We start from the raw sequence: 18,899 nt of genomic DNA, 5'->3' as shown, positions 1-18,899 counted from the left end.
CAAACAGGAGGATTATTATTATTATCATTTATTTGTTAGGTGCCACAAGGTTTCCGCAGCACCGCACATAGTACAAACAGTAGACTATACAGGGTATAACAGTACAGAACAATAAACAAATACCAATACTTCAGAAACTCCAGGCAGGCAAATGCAATAGACACAAGGCAGAAGAACGGGTAAGGAGACAGGAGGGAAGAGGGCCCTGCTCAAGCGAGCTTACATCCTAAGGGAGGGTTAAACAGACCAGGCACAAGAGGAGCCAGTTGAGGGAATGGGAGAGAGGGGAGAATGAGTGGAGATGGAGGTTAAGTGGATGGTTGGTAGGCTTTGAGAAAGAGGTGAGTTTTGAGTGCACGTTTGAAGGAGCACAGAGTAGGAGAGAGGCGGATGGAGCGAGGGAGGTCATTCCAGTATAGAAGGGCTGCACGGGAAAAGTCCTGGATTCTAGAGTGGGAAGAGGTGCTCAGAGTGGAGAGGCGGCGGTCATTGGCCGAGCACAGGGAGCGGGTGGGAGTGTGAATGGAGAGGAGGTTAGAGATATAAGGGGCAGTAGAGTGGGACAGAGTCTTGTAAGTGGTGGTGAGGAGTTTGAAAAGAATTCTGTAGGGGAAGTGGAGCCAGAGGATAAAGTTGAATCCTTGAGACTGAACTTGGAATCCATTGTTTATTACCTAATCAACGACACTTCCAATCCAGAACCTATAATTACACGTTATATAAACAACGCCCATAAAATGAAGAAGGATTTTGATGACAAAATTATTATAAAGACTTTTAAAATGATTCATCATGGACATGTTTAAATCCAAGCATATGGTTCTTTGGACTTGAAAAGTGGCTATCAAACCAAATGTATATTTACATGAAATTTATTGTGATAATTGTGACAATATTGTTTCTGTATACTTGTTTAAAGGATAGATTGTATTGTATACAAATATTTGCGAGAGTCAAACCAATCCTAGAACATCAGTGCTGACAGAAATATATACTCCTATTCAATTAACTATAGTCACATAAAAAGTACCTTTTATGTGTATACAAAAAGGAGAGAAACTGTCGAAGTAACTTTTAATAAAACTAACAGAAATACATATAAGCTCATATATTTAAGATTAGGGTCTGTACTTTTAAGAGAACATGTTGCACAATACACATATTGCATAACAAGAGACATGTCTTTAGTAATTTTCCATTACTGCACAATTCATGAGCAAAACAGATTAGATAATTGTTATGTGATTGTATTTAACATTATCACCGGATATGTCCAAAGAAATATTGGCACCGTTAAAGGTCAAGCTGACCATCCAATAGAACATGTTATTTTAATAATAGAGTGCCAGCAGTGATGTAAGCTGGGAAGGTGTGTTTTAAAGTAATAATATCATCTCTATAAATGTAGGAGTGAATCAAATATAGGGTGTCAATTGGCATTTGAGACCCTGGGCGTATGTCTGCTTTGTCCAGTATGGCTGTATCTACGTATAATACCTTTTTAATAAATTATAGAAATATATGTATCATCTCATTTATTATTTAAAGAGACGGAAAGAAAATAACTTATACAAGCAACAGAAGAACAATGGTGTTATGTATTATGCATTTATGCTATAGTGAGGATTTTGTGTTGATTCTGTATGGATTGTATATAGGATTAGCAGTGCATTTACATATTGGGAAATATGTATAATATGAGTTTAATGAGATCTGGGACACACATGTACACATATATCCACACACAAACAAGATTTTACAGATTTATGAAATACAGAAAGAAATTAATACTGTACTGATCATAGAGGAATTACAGTTATAAGGATCAACCTATAACATAACTGGGGGGAATAAAGCCTAATCTTAACTGCAGTGTAAATATAGTATATCAAAGGAATCCATTGATAAATTGAGCTACTAAAGTATAAAATGTAAAGTCGGAGGGTCTGTTGGGTGTTTATTCGGTGGCTTTGCACATCCTGGTATTAGAAGATAGCAGTATCACCTTCAAAAAGATAATGGGGTAAGCTATATCCTGGCATAGGTTGGAGTTTTGACATTTGAATAGACTTTTAGAAATCGATCAGCATGGTGTCTGGCACAAGGAGACCATATGATGACTAGCTATATTTCATATAGACAAAATAATTGAAGTTTCAAATATGCTACTTAAAATCAATAAAAGTACTGATCAACCACATATTCCTCAATAGCATGATGAAGGGCAGCTCATATGTCAAATTAAGAATTCTGCCACACAGAGAAGTTAAGGAAATTAGTATAAGCTCAACTGATACCCTGTACCTAGGCCTGTTTGGTATCAACAGATGAGTAAACTCATAGGGGATTTATTAATAATAAAATTGGGTCTGTGTGATGCTACACAGAAAAGGTAGGTCACATAGTAGAATTGGGAAGTAAATCAGGCAACATGCAAATGGTGATTGTAAAAAGTGTCACAGACCACAACCCCTGAAGGTGGGGTAAGGTGTAAATGTGTCTTTAAAAAGCTGAGATCAGTTACAAGAAATTGTCGGTCTTTTGGGAAATCAATCATTATTGATAAACTGTCCATCTTCAAGCCAATTTCACTTGGCTCAGAACATACCACTTATCTGTAAGTTATACTCTGAATTTAATCCCTTTATTTTAAACTGTTTTGCTTGTGTATGTTATCTCAATTGGTTATTTTTTTTATTATTAACCTATAAGCACTGTAAGTTTTGTATATTAAATTTAAAAATGTAATAGTGATGTCCTAATTGCTCTAGGTGAATTCACCGCCTGTCTAGAAGAGATAGATTGCTTGACCATGCTAAACCTTTCATTGCTGAGGTGTGAACCGTGAATACATTGGTATACCTAGCAGAGTGTGTGCCTGCATGTACATGTGTGTCATAGATCCTTGAGGGGCAGTGTTAACCTTTTGATTCTGGTGTGTGCCTTGCTAGACTGTGGGTAACAAGGAGTGCTCATTGTGTGCCAGTATATTGGGGTCCTATTGTCCTTATTCAATAGCTGGTGACAAACCTGAAGTGTGTGGGGGTGTGAGTGCGCTGTTGTGGGGGTGATTCAGCAGGTCTATAACCTGTGTGATAGGTAAAGAAAAAGAGACAGTGCTAAAATCCTGGGTAACCTCATACAATAAACAGTTCCAAGTCACAAGTGCGCATAGTGCGGTTTGTGACAGGTGAAGGTAGTCAGAGAAGGTTTCCTGAAGAAATAGAGGTGATATATTGTTTGACGGTGTGAATATAGGATAAGATATTAAATCAGGCAGTAACCAGAGGGGGCTATTCCTGACAGATACTATAAGGTAATGAACCTACACACAGATTATTATATATGTTGAAATATGATATGTACTGTGTGTAAGATTATGTTATTGAATATATATTGTAACAATGTAAATATGCTTTGTCATAAAAATATCTCAATTTTCATTCTGAGTTTAATATTGTGTTAAGACAGTAATTATTGTACAGAGAACTCTGAGAAACGGATTTAAATATAGTGTCAAGGACTGGAGGAGGTTTGTGTTATGAAAGATAAATGTGTGTGGTTATGTAAGAAACCAAACTAGGAAATGGATATAAAGATAGCGTGTGCACAGTGAGGCAGGAAGTACACGTCATTTTCCTATTTTAATTCTTCCTAATACTTAAAGATACAATATCTTAGTTCTTCTATTCTGGTAGGTTATATTTATAACAAATGTAGAAAATACGTCTGATAAGGTATTTTTTGTACTTAGAGAACACAAAGGTTTGATCTACCCCCTATGTTTAATAAAAACAGTATATATATATATATATATATATATATATATATGTATATATATGCACACACAGTATATACAGATTAATTAAATCAAACTTGTTTCGTATCCAATACCTTTTGTTCTGTGTGAATTTTTTGATGTTCAACGAGTTGTAATTTCTGTGTAAAACCTTTCCCACACTCAGAACATGTAAACCGTTTCACACCTGTGTGAGTTCTCTGATGTGCACCAAGAGATGATTTATGTGTAAAACATTTCCCACACTCAGAACATGTAAATGGTTTCTCACCTGTGTGAATTCTCTGATGTGCAACAAGAGAAAATTTGCGTTTAAAACATTTCCCGCACTCAGAACATGTAAAGCGTGTCTCACCTGTGTGCGTTGTCTGATGTTCAACAAGATTTGATTTATCTGTAAAACATTTCCCACACTCAGAACATGAAAATGGTTTCTCACCTGTGTGAATTCTCTGATGTGCAACAAGAGATAATTTACGTGTAAAGCATTTCCCGCACTCAGAACATGTAAACCGTGTCTCACTTGTGTGCCTTGTCTGATGTTCAACAAGATTTGATTTATATGTAAAACATTTCCCACACTCAGAACATGTAAATGGTTTCTCACCTGTGTGAGTTCTCTGATGTGCAACAAAAGATAATTTACGTGACAAACATTTCCCACACTCAGAACATGTAAACGGTTTCTCACCTGTGTGAGTTCTCTGATGTTTAACAAGATATGCTTTATGTGTAAAACATTTCCCGCACTCAGAACATGTAAATGGTTTCTCACCTGTGTGAGTTCTCTGATGTGCAACAAGATATATTTTACGTGCAAAATTTACCCCGCACTCAGAACATGTAAACTCACCTCTGTGAATACTCTGATGTTCGACAAGAGATGATTTATATGTAAAACATTTCCCGCACTCAGAACATCTAAATGGTTTCTCACCTGTGTGAATTCTCTGATGTCTAACAAGAGATAATTTACGTTTAAAACATTTCCCGCACTCAGAACATGTAAACCGTGTCTCAACTGTGTGTGTTGTCTGATGTTCAACAAGATATGATTTATGTGTAAAACATTTCCCACACTCAGAACATGTAAATGGTTTCTCACCTGTGTGAATTCTCTGATGTGCAACAAGAGATAATTTACGTGTTAAACATTTCCCACACTCAGAACATGTAAATATTTTATCATCTGTTTGAGCTGTACTATCTGTAACAATATCTATATTATCAGGAGAATATTCCTCATGATTAGATTGATCAGATAATTTATCTGCTCTGTGAAGTATTGGATGTATATTTAGGGTAGTGGGGTTTCCTCCTGGAGAATCTTGTGTGATGTTATCTTCTGTATAAAAATCTGTATATAAAATTAATTTTCCATCTGAGATATTCCTGTCTTTGCATCCATCTTCTGGAAATAAAATAAATGTATGGGTATAGACATTGTATTTTACATTGTGTTACATATTATAATACCCAAAATTATAGCAACATACACTATATGGACAAAAGTATTTGGCCACACCTGTTATTTATTGAATTGAGGTGTTTCAATCAGACCCGTTGCCAGAGGTGTATAAAATCAAGCACCTAGCCATGCAGTCTCCATTTGCAAACATTTGTGATACAAAATGGGCTGTTTTGAAGAGCTCAGTGACATCAAGCGTGGTACTGTGATAGGATGTCACCTTTGCAATAAGATGGTTCATGAAATTTCATCCCTGCTAGACAACTGTAAGTGATATTATTGGAAAGTGGAAGCGTTTAGGAAAAACAGCAACTCTACAAAGGGGAAGACCAAGTAAAATCACACAGCGAGGTCAATGACTGCTAAGGCGCATGGTGCTTAAAAGTCGCCCAAACTTTGGTAATTTCATAGCTGAAGATTTCCGAACTTTCACTGGCATTAACGTAACCACAAAAACTGTGCGGCAGGAGCTTAATGAAATGGGTTTCCATGGCCGAGCAGCTGCATGCAAGACTCACATCACCAAGACCAATGCCAAGCGTTGGATGGAGGGGCGTAAAGTACACTGACACTGGATTATAGAGCAGTAGAAATATGTTCTGTGGAGTGATGAATCACGCTTCTCTATTTGGCAGTTATATGGGCGAGTCTGGGATTGGTGGATGCCGTGAGAACTTAACCTGCCTGACTGCATTATGCAACTGTGAAGTTTGTTGGAGGACAGATAATTGTAGGGGGCTGTTTTTCAGGGTTTGGGCTAGGCCCCTTATCTCCAGTGAAGAGCAATCTTAATGCTTCAACATACCAAGTCATTTTGGACAATACTATGCTTCCAACTTTGTGGCAACAGTTAGGGGAAGGCCCTTTACCGTTCCCACAAGACTGCCCCAGTGCACAAAGCAAGGACTACAAATACATGGTTTGATAAGTTCAGTGTGGAAGAACTTGACTGGCCCTCACAGAGCCCTGACCTCAACCCCATCGAACACCTTTGAGATGAACTGGAGCAGAGATTGCGAGCCAGCCCTTCTCATCCAACAACAGTGCCTGACCTCATAAATGCTCTACAGAATGAATGGGCACAAATTCCCACAGAAACTCTCCAACATCTTGTTGAAAGCCTTCCAAGAAGAGTGGAAGCGGTTATCTCTGCAAACGGTTGACCAACTCCATATTAAACTATACTGTTTGTGTAATGGTCAAGCGTCCGAATATTTTTGCCCATATAGTGTATGTTGCTATGAGTAAATTGAAATGTCCAGCGTTTAATTTCAATTTGCAAACTATAAACACTTCATTATAATTATACAACTGTATTACCAAGCACATTGCATAAGCCCAGCCATAGTGACACGCAAAATGCGGCCACTGACAAGTAACATTTCCTAATCATACACATTGCCCAGCCAGCATCCTAGAACAGGAAGACTCATTAGCCAGTGACATTGTCCAATCAGACAGTGTCCTCACACACAAACACTGGAGCCTCAAAAGTAGAGTAGACATGGGTGAAATTAGCAGCAAGACCTGGATTTGGGTTTACACTACTCACATCCTTGCACAGAGAAAAGGAGAGTATCAGGACAGAATAGGAGAATGGAGTAGGGCACAGATGGGCAACAGCACAAAGTAAAGTATAAGAGCAAAGCACTGTACAGGGTCAGATCAGCAGAATAAAGAGCAATTGTATAGAGCATACAAGCACGTAGATTGGAGGGGAGCTGTTTTGCAATGACATCTGTGTGCAGGTAGGTGGAGTTTGTGTGAAGTGTACTTTGTGATGGGGTGTATGTGATCTTGGAGGGAGGAGAATAATCTTATATTCTACATTAGTATTACACTGATAATATACAGTTGAGGATCAAATATTCATGGCAATGTCACGTGTGGTAATACAGAGAGATGGTGATGGATACTATCACGGGAGGTAGTGTACAGGAGGTTCATGGGTAATTTCATGGTGTCACTGACATCCCATAAGATACACCAGACAGTGGGCGGAGGAAACTGGTCAGATGTCTGGGCTGGTAGCACACAATGATACGATGTGAGGAGGAGACTGGTCAGATATCTGGGCTGGTTGCACACAATGATATGATGTGAGGAGGAGACTGGTCAGATGTCTGGGCTGGTAGCACACAATGATATGATGTGAGGAGGAGACTGGTCATATGTCTGGGCTGGTAGCACACAATGATATGATGTGAGGAGGAGACTGGTCAGATGTCTGGGCTGGTAGCACACAATGATATGATGTGAGGAGGAGACTGGTCAGATGTCTGGGCTGGTAGCACACAATGATATGATGTGAGGAGGAGACTGGTCATATGTCTGGGCTGGTAGCACACAATGATATGATGTGAGGAGGAGACTGGTCAGATGTCTGGGCTGGTAGCACACAATGATACGATGTGAGGAGGAGACTGGCCAGATGTCTGGGCTGGTAGCACACAATGATACGATGTGAGGAGGAGACTGGTCAGATCTCTGGGCTGGTAACACACAATGATATGATGTGAGGAGGAGACTGGTCAGATGTCTGGGCTGGTAGCACACAATGATACAATGTGAGGAGGAGACTGGTCAGATGTCTGGGCTGGTAGCACACAATGATACGATGTGAGGAGGAGACTGGTCAGATCTATGGGCTGGTAACACACAATGATATGATGTGAGGAGGAGACTGGTCAGATGTCTGGGCTGGTAGCACACAAAGATATGATGTGCAAAGAAGAACGGGAGTCTAATAGGGGCTGATGGCTCCGGACTCTCCTACTGGACAGATACATTCTCCTCATTAGCTTGTACTGACAGAGGAAAGTGTAGAATAAATGATTGTTTTAGTGACTCAATAAGCAGAATATGTGACTGTTTTCTGTAATAAGTGTTTATTAGTCACCTGTGCTGATATCTGTAGGGATTTCCTCCTCCTTACACTGCTGATCACCCCTCACATACGTCTCTTCCTCTCCTTCTGTCGTTTCTACTTTAATATCAGTCAAGACGTCACCCTAAATAACCAACAAAACAATAACAATATCACTATCACTTTAATGTATTTATATGGCGCCACAGAATCCGCAGCACCACACAATCAACAAAAAAATAAACCAAAAAAATACAGATAAGTAAGCGACAAGAGAAACAATATAACCAGTAAAAATCAATGCAAGAGACAATAGAGAAAGCAACTACATAAGAAGACAACTAGAGAAAAGGAAGCAATACAAAGAGGATAGGAGATAGAGAGAGCCAAACTTGTGAGAGTTACATTAAGAAGATTATGGTAATAAAATATATCATATCTAATAATATATGATTTAATCATTTGAGATGAAACAGAAAAATATCAGTGTATAAGATCCAAACAGCTCTTTTACAGATAATATAATAAAGTCACTTTGGCATTTAGGTATTTGGCAAGACCCTAAAATGTCATATACCTGATACTTCTGTGGGATAATGGGGTTTTCCTGTCTATAATCCTGTGAATAAAGAGGACAGAGATATCTCTCTGGGGCATTTCTGTTACTGGATCCACCTGTAAGAAACATACACTGACTGATTACATTGTTTACATAAGCAGATTATGTGATTCCTTTCTCTAATATATGTTTATTACTAACCTGTGCTGATATCTGTAGGGATTTCCTCCTCCTTACACTGCTGATCACCCCTCATATACGTCTCTTCCTCTCCTTCTGTCGTTTCTACTTTAATATCAGTCAAGACGTCACCCTAAATAATCAACAAGACAATAACAATATCATCATCATCTTAATTTATTAATTTGGCGCCACAGAATCTGCAGCGCCGCACAATCAACAATAAATAAACCAAAAAAAATACAGATAAATAAAGGACAAGAGAAACAATATAATCAGTAAAAATCAATGCAAAAGACAATAGAGAAAGCAACTACATAAGAAAACAACTAGAACAAAGGAAGCAATACAAAGAGGATAGGAAGTAGAGAGAGCCAAACTTGTGAGAGTTACATTAAGAGGAATATGGTAACTAAATATATCACATATAATAATATCTGATTTAATCATTTGAGATGAAACAGATGAATATCAGTGTATAAGATCCACACAGCTCTTTTACAAATAATATAATAAAGTCACTTTGGCATTTATGTATTTGGGAAGACCCTAAAATGTCATATACCTGATACTTCTGTGGGATAATGGGATTTTCCTGTGTACAATCCTGTGAATAAAGAGGACGGAGATATCTCTGTGGGGTATTTCTGTTACTGGATCCATCTGTAGGAAACAGACACTGACTGATTACATCTCAAACACCCTCAACCTTCTAGCAATAACAGAAACATGGCTCACACAATCAGACACTGCCTCGTCTGCAGCCATTTTACATGGTGGTCTCCATTTCACCCACACCCCCAGACCAGGAGGCAGACAAGCAGGGGGGGTTGGACTACTTCTCTCCCCACAGTGCACGTTCACAGTTCTACCAAATGTCCCATCACTCACGTTCACATCTATTGAAGTACATGCTGTTAAGGTTTTTAACCCGTTCTCTATGCGTGTTGCTGTCATCTATCGCCCCCCCCTGGTCCACTCCAACAATTTCTTGAACACTTCTCTGCATGGCTCCCTCATTTCTCATCCTCTGACATCCCCACCATCCTCATGGGTGATTTCAACATCCCTATTTCTAATCCACGTTCCAATGCTGCTTCCAAACTACTCTTTTTAACCTCCACACTTGACCTCTCCCAGTGGATTGAATCCGCTACTCATCAGGATGGCCACTGTCTTGATCTTGTTTTCTCTAGACTATGCTCAGTTTCCCCCTCTTAAGATGTTGTAAATGATATAAGGAGGGGGAAGGGGGGGTGGAAAAAGGGCACCTGAAAGTGTAGTATATCAAAAAACGTTTTTTGATATACTACACTATCAGGTGCCCTTTTTCCACCCCCCCTTATATCGTTTATCCTATATATGAACGGAATCTGTTATACATGATGGTGGGATTTGAGGACAACTAGATCAAATAAGGTTTGGATTCAAAACTACAAGGGGGATTCACCTTCCTATGGAGTGAAAATATAAAACACCGTTGATACAGACTTGGTATACTAACATTGAGGGTTGAACATTTTGAACATTTTATATCACTATTGAAAAATGAATGGTGTCACCATTATTATTTATTTAAACTAAGTCATACAAACAATATATGAGTTAGCATGTTATGTGCTTAGTTTATGTTAGATTTTGATGTTATCGATCTTATATATGATATAGGTCTATAGTGATATTGATTTGTATGAGCAGTACTCTGACCACGTAATAATATTTACATACCCTTTATAGGATTTAATTAACATCTTTGTTTTTTTCCCTATTTCTATCCCCTCTTGTGCCCATCCCATATACTCTATATCAGATTGAGTATTGTCAGGATACTTTTAATTTTGGGATCAGTGGCAGCAGGGGCGGGCTGGGCAGGGGGGGTATCGGTCCCCAGGGCCGCTCAGTCTGACCCCTGTTCGGGGTCAGACTGATAAGATTGAAATGGTCTCATCTCCCTCGACAAGCAATCGCCTCAATTCCTTTGTAGCACCATCTGACACTCTCTCTTCATTTGATCCAACAAATGAAGAGGAAGTTTATACTCTCTTCTCATCTTCCTACTCTACCTCCTGTCCTCTTGATCCCATTCTCTCACAAATTGGTAGGTCCCTGTCTCCTGTGCTCATTTCCCATCTAACTAAAATCTGTAATCTATCTCTTTCCACTGGTATTTTTCCATCACTATTCAAGCATGCAGTGATTACTCCCATTTTAAAAAAACAAAATTCTGACCCTAAATCTCTCGCAAACTACCGACCCATCTCCCATCTCCCATGCCCCTCCAAGCTTCTCGTGAGAATTGCTTACACTCGCCTCACACACTTTTTTACAGTAAACAACCTATTGGATCCTCTTCAGTCAGTATTTCGCTCTCAACACTCCACAGAGACTGTGCTGACAAAGGTCATCAATGATTTGATCACAGCAAAAAGAAAAAAACATTACTCTCTTCTAATTCTCCTGGATCTCTCTCGGCTGCATTTGACACTGTTGACCACTCTTTCCTCATACAAACGCTACAATCCCTAGGTCTTGAAGGCACTGTCCTATCCTGGCTCTCATCCTACCTATCTAATCGCTCTTTCAGTGTTAATTTCTCTGGATCCACCTCTGCTCCGCTTCCTTTATCAGTTGGAGTACCACAAGGCTCAGTCCTAGGTCCTCTGCTATTTTCTATCTACACCACTTCACTTGGAAAACTAATAAGCTTCTTTGGATTTCAGTATCATCTCTATGCGGATGATACACAAACCTATCTATCCTCTCCTGATCTTTCACCAACTGTGGTGTCTCACGTTACTGACTGTCTTTCTGAAATTTCATCTTGGATGTCTTCTCACCAAGTCAAACTCAATCTTTCACAAACTGAATTAATAATATTCCCACCCAAAACCAGAAGATTTCTGCCTGACATTTCTATTTCTGCTGATAACTTGACCATAAATCCCACCCCGCAAGTTTGTTGCATAGGTGTAATCCTTGACTCACAACTATCATTTATTCCCCACATCAACTCTATATCTAAATGATGTTACATACACCTAAAGAGCATTTCCAGAATACGCACATATCTCACACAAGACACCGCAAAAAAACTTAATTCATGCACTCATCATCTCCCGCATCGACTATTGCAATTCTCTCCATACTGGTCTTCCCAAAGTCAGACTTGAACCCCTATGATCTATTTTGCACGCAGCGGCTAGATTGAGTTTCCTTGCAAACCATTCTTCCTCTGCTGAGCCACTCTGTCAGTCTCTACATTGGTTGCCTGTATTTCAACGAATACAATATAAAATTCTTCTACGAACATACAAGGTCGTCAACAAAATTGCACCAACCTACATCTCCTCACTTGTCTCAAAATATCTTCCAACTCGACACCTCCGTTCTGCACAAGATGTGCGTCTCTCTTCCACTCTCATCACATCCTCCCATTCTCGGTTACAGGACGTTTTTTCGGGCTGCACCCGCTTTGTAGAATTTCCTCCCTTGCACAGTAAGACTTTCCTCTAGTCTTCAAACCTTCAAGCATTCTCTGAAAACCCACCTCTTCAGACAAGCTTATGATATTCCTCAACCACCATCTTAATCTGCCTAGGCTACCCTACTACCACCCTCTACACAGCTAACAAGACAACAACCCTCCGACCAACATTGCCACACACACAGCCCACTCTATACTATTACCTTTGCATTCTAGCTGGTCCAGTGTGCAATATGATGTAGCACATGCCCTTGTGTTTTAAACTGCCATTGTCCTAAAGATTGTAAGCTTGCGAGCAGGGTTCTCTTACCTCTCTGTCTGTATGTATTACCCAGTATTGTCTTATTAATGTTTGCCCCCAATTGTCAAGCGCTACGGAATTAGCTGGCGCTATATAAATAAATGTTGATGATGATGATGATTATTTACATAAATAGAATATGTGACTCTTTTCTGTAATAAGTGTTTATTACTTACCTGTGCTGATATCTATAGGGATTTCCTCCTCCTTACACTGCTGATCACCCCTCACATACGTCTCTTCCTCTCCTTCTATCGTTTCTACTTTAATATCAGTCAAGACGTCACCCTAAATAGCCCACAAGACAATAACAATATCATCATCATCTTAATTTATTAATTTGGCACCATAGAATCCAGAGCACCACACAATCAACAATAAATAATCCAAAAAAATACAGATAAGTAAGGGACAAGAGACACAATATAATCAGTAAAAATCAATGCAAGAGACAATAGAGAAAGCAACTACATAAGAAGACAACTAGAACAAAGGAAGCAATAAAAAGAGGATAGGAGGTAGAGAGAGCCAAACTTGTGAACGTTAACATTAAGAGGATTATGGTAACTAAATATATCATATATAATAATATCTGATTTAATCATTTGAGATGAAACAGATGAATATCAGTGTATAAGATCCACACAGCTCTTTTACAAATAATATAATAAAGTCACTTTGGCATTTATGTATTTGGGAAGACCCTAAAATGTCATATACCTGATACTTCTGTGGGATAATGGGATTTTCCTGTGTACAATCCTGTGAATAAAGAGGACGGAGATATCTCTGTGGGGTATTTGTGTTACTGGATCCATCTGTAGGAAAAAGACACTGACTGAATACATCTCAAACAACCTCAACTTCAACCTTCTAGCAATAACAGAAACATGGCTCACGCAATCAGACACTTCCTCACCTGCAGCCCTTTCACATGGTGGTCTCCATTTCACCCATATCCCCAGACCTGGAGGCAGACAAGGAGGGGGGGTTGGACTACTTCTCTCCCCACAGTGCACGTTCACAGTTCTACCAAATGTCCCATCACTTACAATCACATCTTTTGAAGTACATGTTGTTAGGCTTTTTGACCCATTCTGTATGCGTGTTGCTGTCATCTATCGCCCCCCTGGTCCACACCAGCAATTTCCTGAACACTTCTCTGCGTGGCTCCCTCACTTCTTATCCTCTGACATCCCCACCATCATCATGGGTGATTTCAACATCCCTATTTCTAATCCACGTTCCAATGCTGCTTCCAAACTACTCTCTCTAACCTCCACACTTGACCTCTCCCAGTGGATTGAATCCGCTACTCATCAGGATGGCCACTGTCTTGATCTTGTTTTCTCTAGACTATGCTCAGTTTCTGATTCCCTTAACACTCCTTTCCCCCTCTCGGATCATCACTTTATTAGCTACTCGCTCATCCCCATTTCTTTACCCTCCCTAGTGTCAAACTCTTCCAAGCCTCCTCACAACCGCAGGAATATCAACTGTATTGATCTTCAACCACCTCTCTTCAACACCTTCTCACCCCAATTTCTACATTCTCCTCCCCTGATCGGGCAGTACCCCATTTTCACCAAACCCTAGTAACTGCCCTGGATAAAGTGGCTCCAGCGACACTACATACTCCGCGTAGACTTCGTTGCCAACCGTGGCACACTAAAGTAACACAAACTCTACAAAAACTTTCTCGTAAAGCAGAACGTCCATTGGCGTAAATCTTGTACCTCTAATGATTTCATTACATATACCGATATCTACCACTCCTATAGAAATGCTCTGGACACTGCTAAACAAATATACTTTCAATCTCTCATCTATGCTCAGGCTTCTAACCCCAGACGCCTTTTTAACACATTTAAATCTCTTCTAAATCCTCCCACCCCAAATCCTTTAACTACCATCAGTGCCCAGAATCTTGCTTCCTATTTCAAGGACAAAATAGATAAGATCAGACTTGAAATGGTATCATCTCCCTCGACAAGCATTCGTCTCAATTCCTTTGTAGCACCATCTGACACTCTCTCTTCATTTCATCCTACAAATGAAGAGGAAGTTTCTACTCTCTTCTCATCTTCCTACTCTACCTCATGTCCTCTTGATCCCATTCCCTCACAAATTGGTAGGTCCCTGTCTCCTGTGCTCATTCCCCATCTAACTAAAATCTGTAATCTCTCTCTTTCCACTGGTATTTTTCCATCACTATTCAAGCACGCAGAGATTACTCCCATTTTTTTAAAAAAAAATTCTGACCCTAAATCTCTCGCAAACTACCGACCCATCTCTCAGCTCTCATGCCCCTCCAAGCTTCTCGAGAGAATTGCCTACACTCGCCTCACACACTTTCTTATAGTAAACAACCTTATGGATCCTTTTCAGTCAGACTTTCGCTCTCAACACTCCACAGAGACTGCGCTGACCAAGGTTGTCAATGATTTGATCACAGCAAAAAGAAAAAAACATTACTCTCTTATAATTCTTCTGGATCTCTCGGCTGCATTTGACACTGTTGACCACTCTCTCCTCATACAAACGCTACAATCCCTAGGTCTTGAAGGCACTGTCCTATCCTGGTTCTCATCCTACCTATCTAATCGCTCTTTCAGTGTTAATTTCTCTGGATCCACCTCTGCTCCGCTTCCTTTATCAGTTGGAGTACCACAAGGCTCAGTCCTAGGTCCTCTGCTATTCTCTATCTACACCACTTCCCTTGGAAAACTAATAAGCTCCTTTGGATTTCAGTATCATCTCTATGCGGATGATACACAAACCTATCTATCCTCTCCTGATCTTTCACCATCTGTGGTGTCTCGCGTTACTGACTGTCTTTCTGCCATTTCATCCTGGATGTCTTCTCGCCAACTCAAACTCAATCTTTAAAAAACTGAATTAATAATATTCCCACCCAAAAACAGAAGCTTCCTGCCTGACATTTCTATTTTTGTTGATAACTTGACCATAAATCCCACCCGCAAGCTCGTTGCCTAGGTGTAATACTGGATCACAACTATCCTTTGTTCCCCACATCAACTCTATATCTAAATCATGTTACATACATCTAAAGAGCATTTCCAGAATACGCACATATCTTACACAAGACACCGCAAAAACCTTAATTCATGCACTTATCTCCCGCATCGACTATTGCAATTCCCTCCTTATTTGTCTTCCCAAAGTCAGACTTGAACCCATATAACCTATTTTTGCATGCACCGGCTAGATTGATTTTCCTTGCAAACCGTTCTTCCTCTGCTGAGAAACTCTATCAGTCTCTACATAGGTTGCCTGTATTTCAATGAATCCAATATAAAATTCTTCTACTAACATACAAGGCTGTCAACAAAATTGCACCGACATACATTTCCTCACTTGTCTCAAAATATCCCAATTCGACACCTCCTTTCTGCACAAGATATTCCTTTCTCTTCCACTCTCATCACATCCTCCCATTCTCGGTTACAGGACTTTTTTCGGGCTGCACCCACTTTGTAGAATTCCCTCCCTCGCACATTAAGACTTTCCTCTAGTCTTCAAACCTTCAAGCGTTTTCTGAAAACCCATCTCTTCAGACAAGCTTATAATATTCCTTATCCACCATCTTAATCTCCCTAGATTACCCTATTACCACCCTCTACACAGCTAACACAACACAAGAAACGTCTGACCACCATGCCACACACACACAGCCCACTCAATACTTTTACCTTTGCATTCTAGCTGGTCCAGTGTGCAATATGATGTAGCACATGCCCTTGTGTTTCTAACTCCCATTGTCCTATAGATTGTAAGCTTGCGAGCAGGGTTCTCTTACCTCTCTGTCTGTATGTATTACCCAGTATTGTCTTATTAATGTTTGCCCCCAATTGTAAAGCGCTACGGAATTAGCTGGCGCTATATAAATAAATGTTGATGATAATTATTTACATAAATAGAATATGTGACTCTTTTCTGTAATAAGTGTTTATTACTCACCTGTGCTGATCTCAGTAGGGATTTCCTCCTCCTTACACTGCTGATCACCCCTCACATACGTCTCTTCCTCTCCTTCTATCGTTTCTCCTTTAATATCAGTCAAGACGTCACCCTAAATAGCCCACAAGACAATAACAATATCATCATCATCTTAATTTATTAATTTGGCGCCATAGAATCCGCAGCACCACACAATCAACAATAAATAAACCGAAAAAAATACAGATAAGTAAGGGACAAGAGAAACAATATAATAAGTAAAAATCAATGCAAGAGACAATAGAGAAAGCAACTACATAAGAAGACAACTAGAATAAAGGAAGCAATACAAAAGGATAGGAGATAGATAGAGCCAAACTTGTGAGAACTAACATTAACAGTAATATGGTAATAAAATATATCATATCTAATAATATCTGATTTGACCATTTGAGATGAAACAGAAGAATATCAGTGTATAAGATCCAACACAGTTCTTTTTACAGATCATAAATTGGAAAATTCACTTTGGTATTTGGTGAGACCCTGAAATGTCGTCTACCTGATACTGCTGCGGAATACTGTGATTTTCCTTTTTACAATCTTGTGAATAAAGAGGACACGGACATCTCTCTGGGGTATTTCTGTTACTGGATCCATCTGTAGGAAACAGATAGTGACTAAATACATTGTATATATGTGATGCTCAGATGAGTATCTATGTGGCCCTCAAAACTATTCTCTCGTCTACAATAAATGAAATTCTCCTCTTACCCAGTGATGTGAGGATCCGATGATTCTCCATCCTCACGTCCTCCTACAGACCCTTGTGCCCTCCTAAATACTGCCACTCCTGCACAGAGAAATACACAGTGACATCCTGAGACCTTATAGGAATCTGACAACACAATGACACAGTCATCATCCAGACACATCCCCTGGTGTTACTGTATAATGGCCCATTCCCAGCAGTCACCTCTCCAGTCACCAGCTGAATGATCTTGTTGGTCAGTTCCAGGATCTTCTGGTCATTGTTTCTCCCATGTATCAGTGAGTGAGGTTCAGGCACCGTGATGGGGATCTGGGTCCTGCTCAATCCTCCTGACATACAGGGGCGGCTCCTGGGTGTCACACACTCACCAGATCTCTTGATCACTACTGTGTAATCCTGTGTATTGAGAGAGACATTAATAAAAAGGTAATTGAAACCACACGTATTTGGAATTTTTTTAGGGGTTTATTGTGCAAAATACTGTTTACAGTAATGGTCTATTTTACAAATGCAACCCCTATAACATATGTAATGGTTTCCCGTGTGAACGAACAGTGCTGCTCCTATAGCCCCCTCCTCCATGATGATCTCAACCCCGTAATTGTAAAACTTACATCTAAAAATACAACGAAAGCTGCAGATCCCAAAGTCTCATGAATATATTAGTGATAGAAAAACACTATAGTGCTGTGATATATGTACAATGTACTTCATTCATAAACTGTATGAATGAAGTACATAACATCTAACCAATCAGCTCGGCTCTTCCCACACTGACCAATCCTAGTGAAGTCCCTCCGTTTGGTTAGAATGATTGGCTCTAAGCCGGTCATTTACAAGGCGGCCCCTCTGAGGAGTCGTCCTTTTGGCGTTCATGTGGGTTTTTTATTTTAACCCTTTGGATTGGAAGAACCCCAGATCTAAGTGAGAAATAAAGCTGAGAAAAGGGAGTTTGTGGGTGTTTTTATTTCTAATAAAGCTCATTTTCAATGGTGTCTATTTTTCGGTGTGTTTTTCCAGGTACACTACAGGTCCCAGTGGGCACTGCATGCCAGGGAATGCTGGTGCTTGTAGTTCTACAAGTGACAGCATGCTCTGGCAGCCATTGGGATGCTGACACTTGTATATAAACAAGCACCAGCATAAACATTTTACATTGTAGGCATGACAGTGCTGGCTGGGACTTGTAGTTCACCAGCAAAAAAACTAATGGGGCTCCCATTTTTGTGTAGGCCTGGTTCCTCTGGGTAATTCATGAACTGAACGGGCTAGAGCATGTTCACATTATGGCAGGGGGCCCATACCATAGTGTTATAGCCTATAGTGCTGTTAGCGGTTCTTGCAGTGGAATACCGCCTTACCCCCAAATTGCTGCTGCCAGCCTGGGCTATGAGCACTAGAGCTAGTAGCAATTGAGGCGGGGGGGGGGGGGGGGGCACCCTGCTGTTTTATTTTCCAAAATGTTAAATAACGATGTTAACATGCTAGTCATTACCATCAACTTGATGAC

The 18,899-nt window shown here is 39.9% G+C and overlaps 1 protein-coding gene across 5 annotated transcripts in view; it reads right to left on the bottom strand.

Annotated features, from left to right (window-relative positions):
• Window positions 1-1,060: 1,060 nt before the first annotated feature.
• The window catches only part of LOC142151044 (uncharacterized), an 89,335-nt gene continuing 71,496 nt past the window's right edge, over window positions 1,061-18,899 (bottom strand). For 3 of the 5 annotated variants that reach the window (XM_075206319.1, XM_075206321.1, XM_075206320.1), the window contains 3 exons: window positions 8,711-8,808; window positions 8,167-8,278; window positions 1,061-5,210 (listed from right to left, as the gene is read on the bottom strand). In XM_075206319.1, the coding sequence (XP_075062420.1) occupies window positions 3,871-5,210; window positions 8,167-8,278; window positions 8,711-8,808 (1,550 nt within the window). In that variant the 3' untranslated portion in view covers window positions 1,061-3,870. Of the gene's footprint in view, window positions 5,211-8,166; window positions 8,279-8,710; window positions 8,809-8,893; window positions 9,006-9,437; window positions 9,536-12,833; window positions 12,946-13,377; window positions 13,476-13,576; window positions 14,183-16,638; window positions 16,751-17,179; window positions 17,278-17,391; window positions 17,786-18,899 lie in introns of those variants that run through there. The other 2 variants (XM_075206316.1, XM_075206317.1) reach the window with 2 other exon arrangements.

Source organism: Mixophyes fleayi, chromosome 4 (genome assembly GCF_038048845.1).
Source record: "Mixophyes fleayi isolate aMixFle1 chromosome 4, aMixFle1.hap1, whole genome shotgun sequence".
Taxonomy (NCBI): domain Eukaryota; kingdom Metazoa; phylum Chordata; class Amphibia; order Anura; family Limnodynastidae; genus Mixophyes; species Mixophyes fleayi.
The sequence above is the reverse complement of the archived record's forward strand: the minus strand, read 5'-3'. Positions and strand labels throughout refer to the sequence as shown.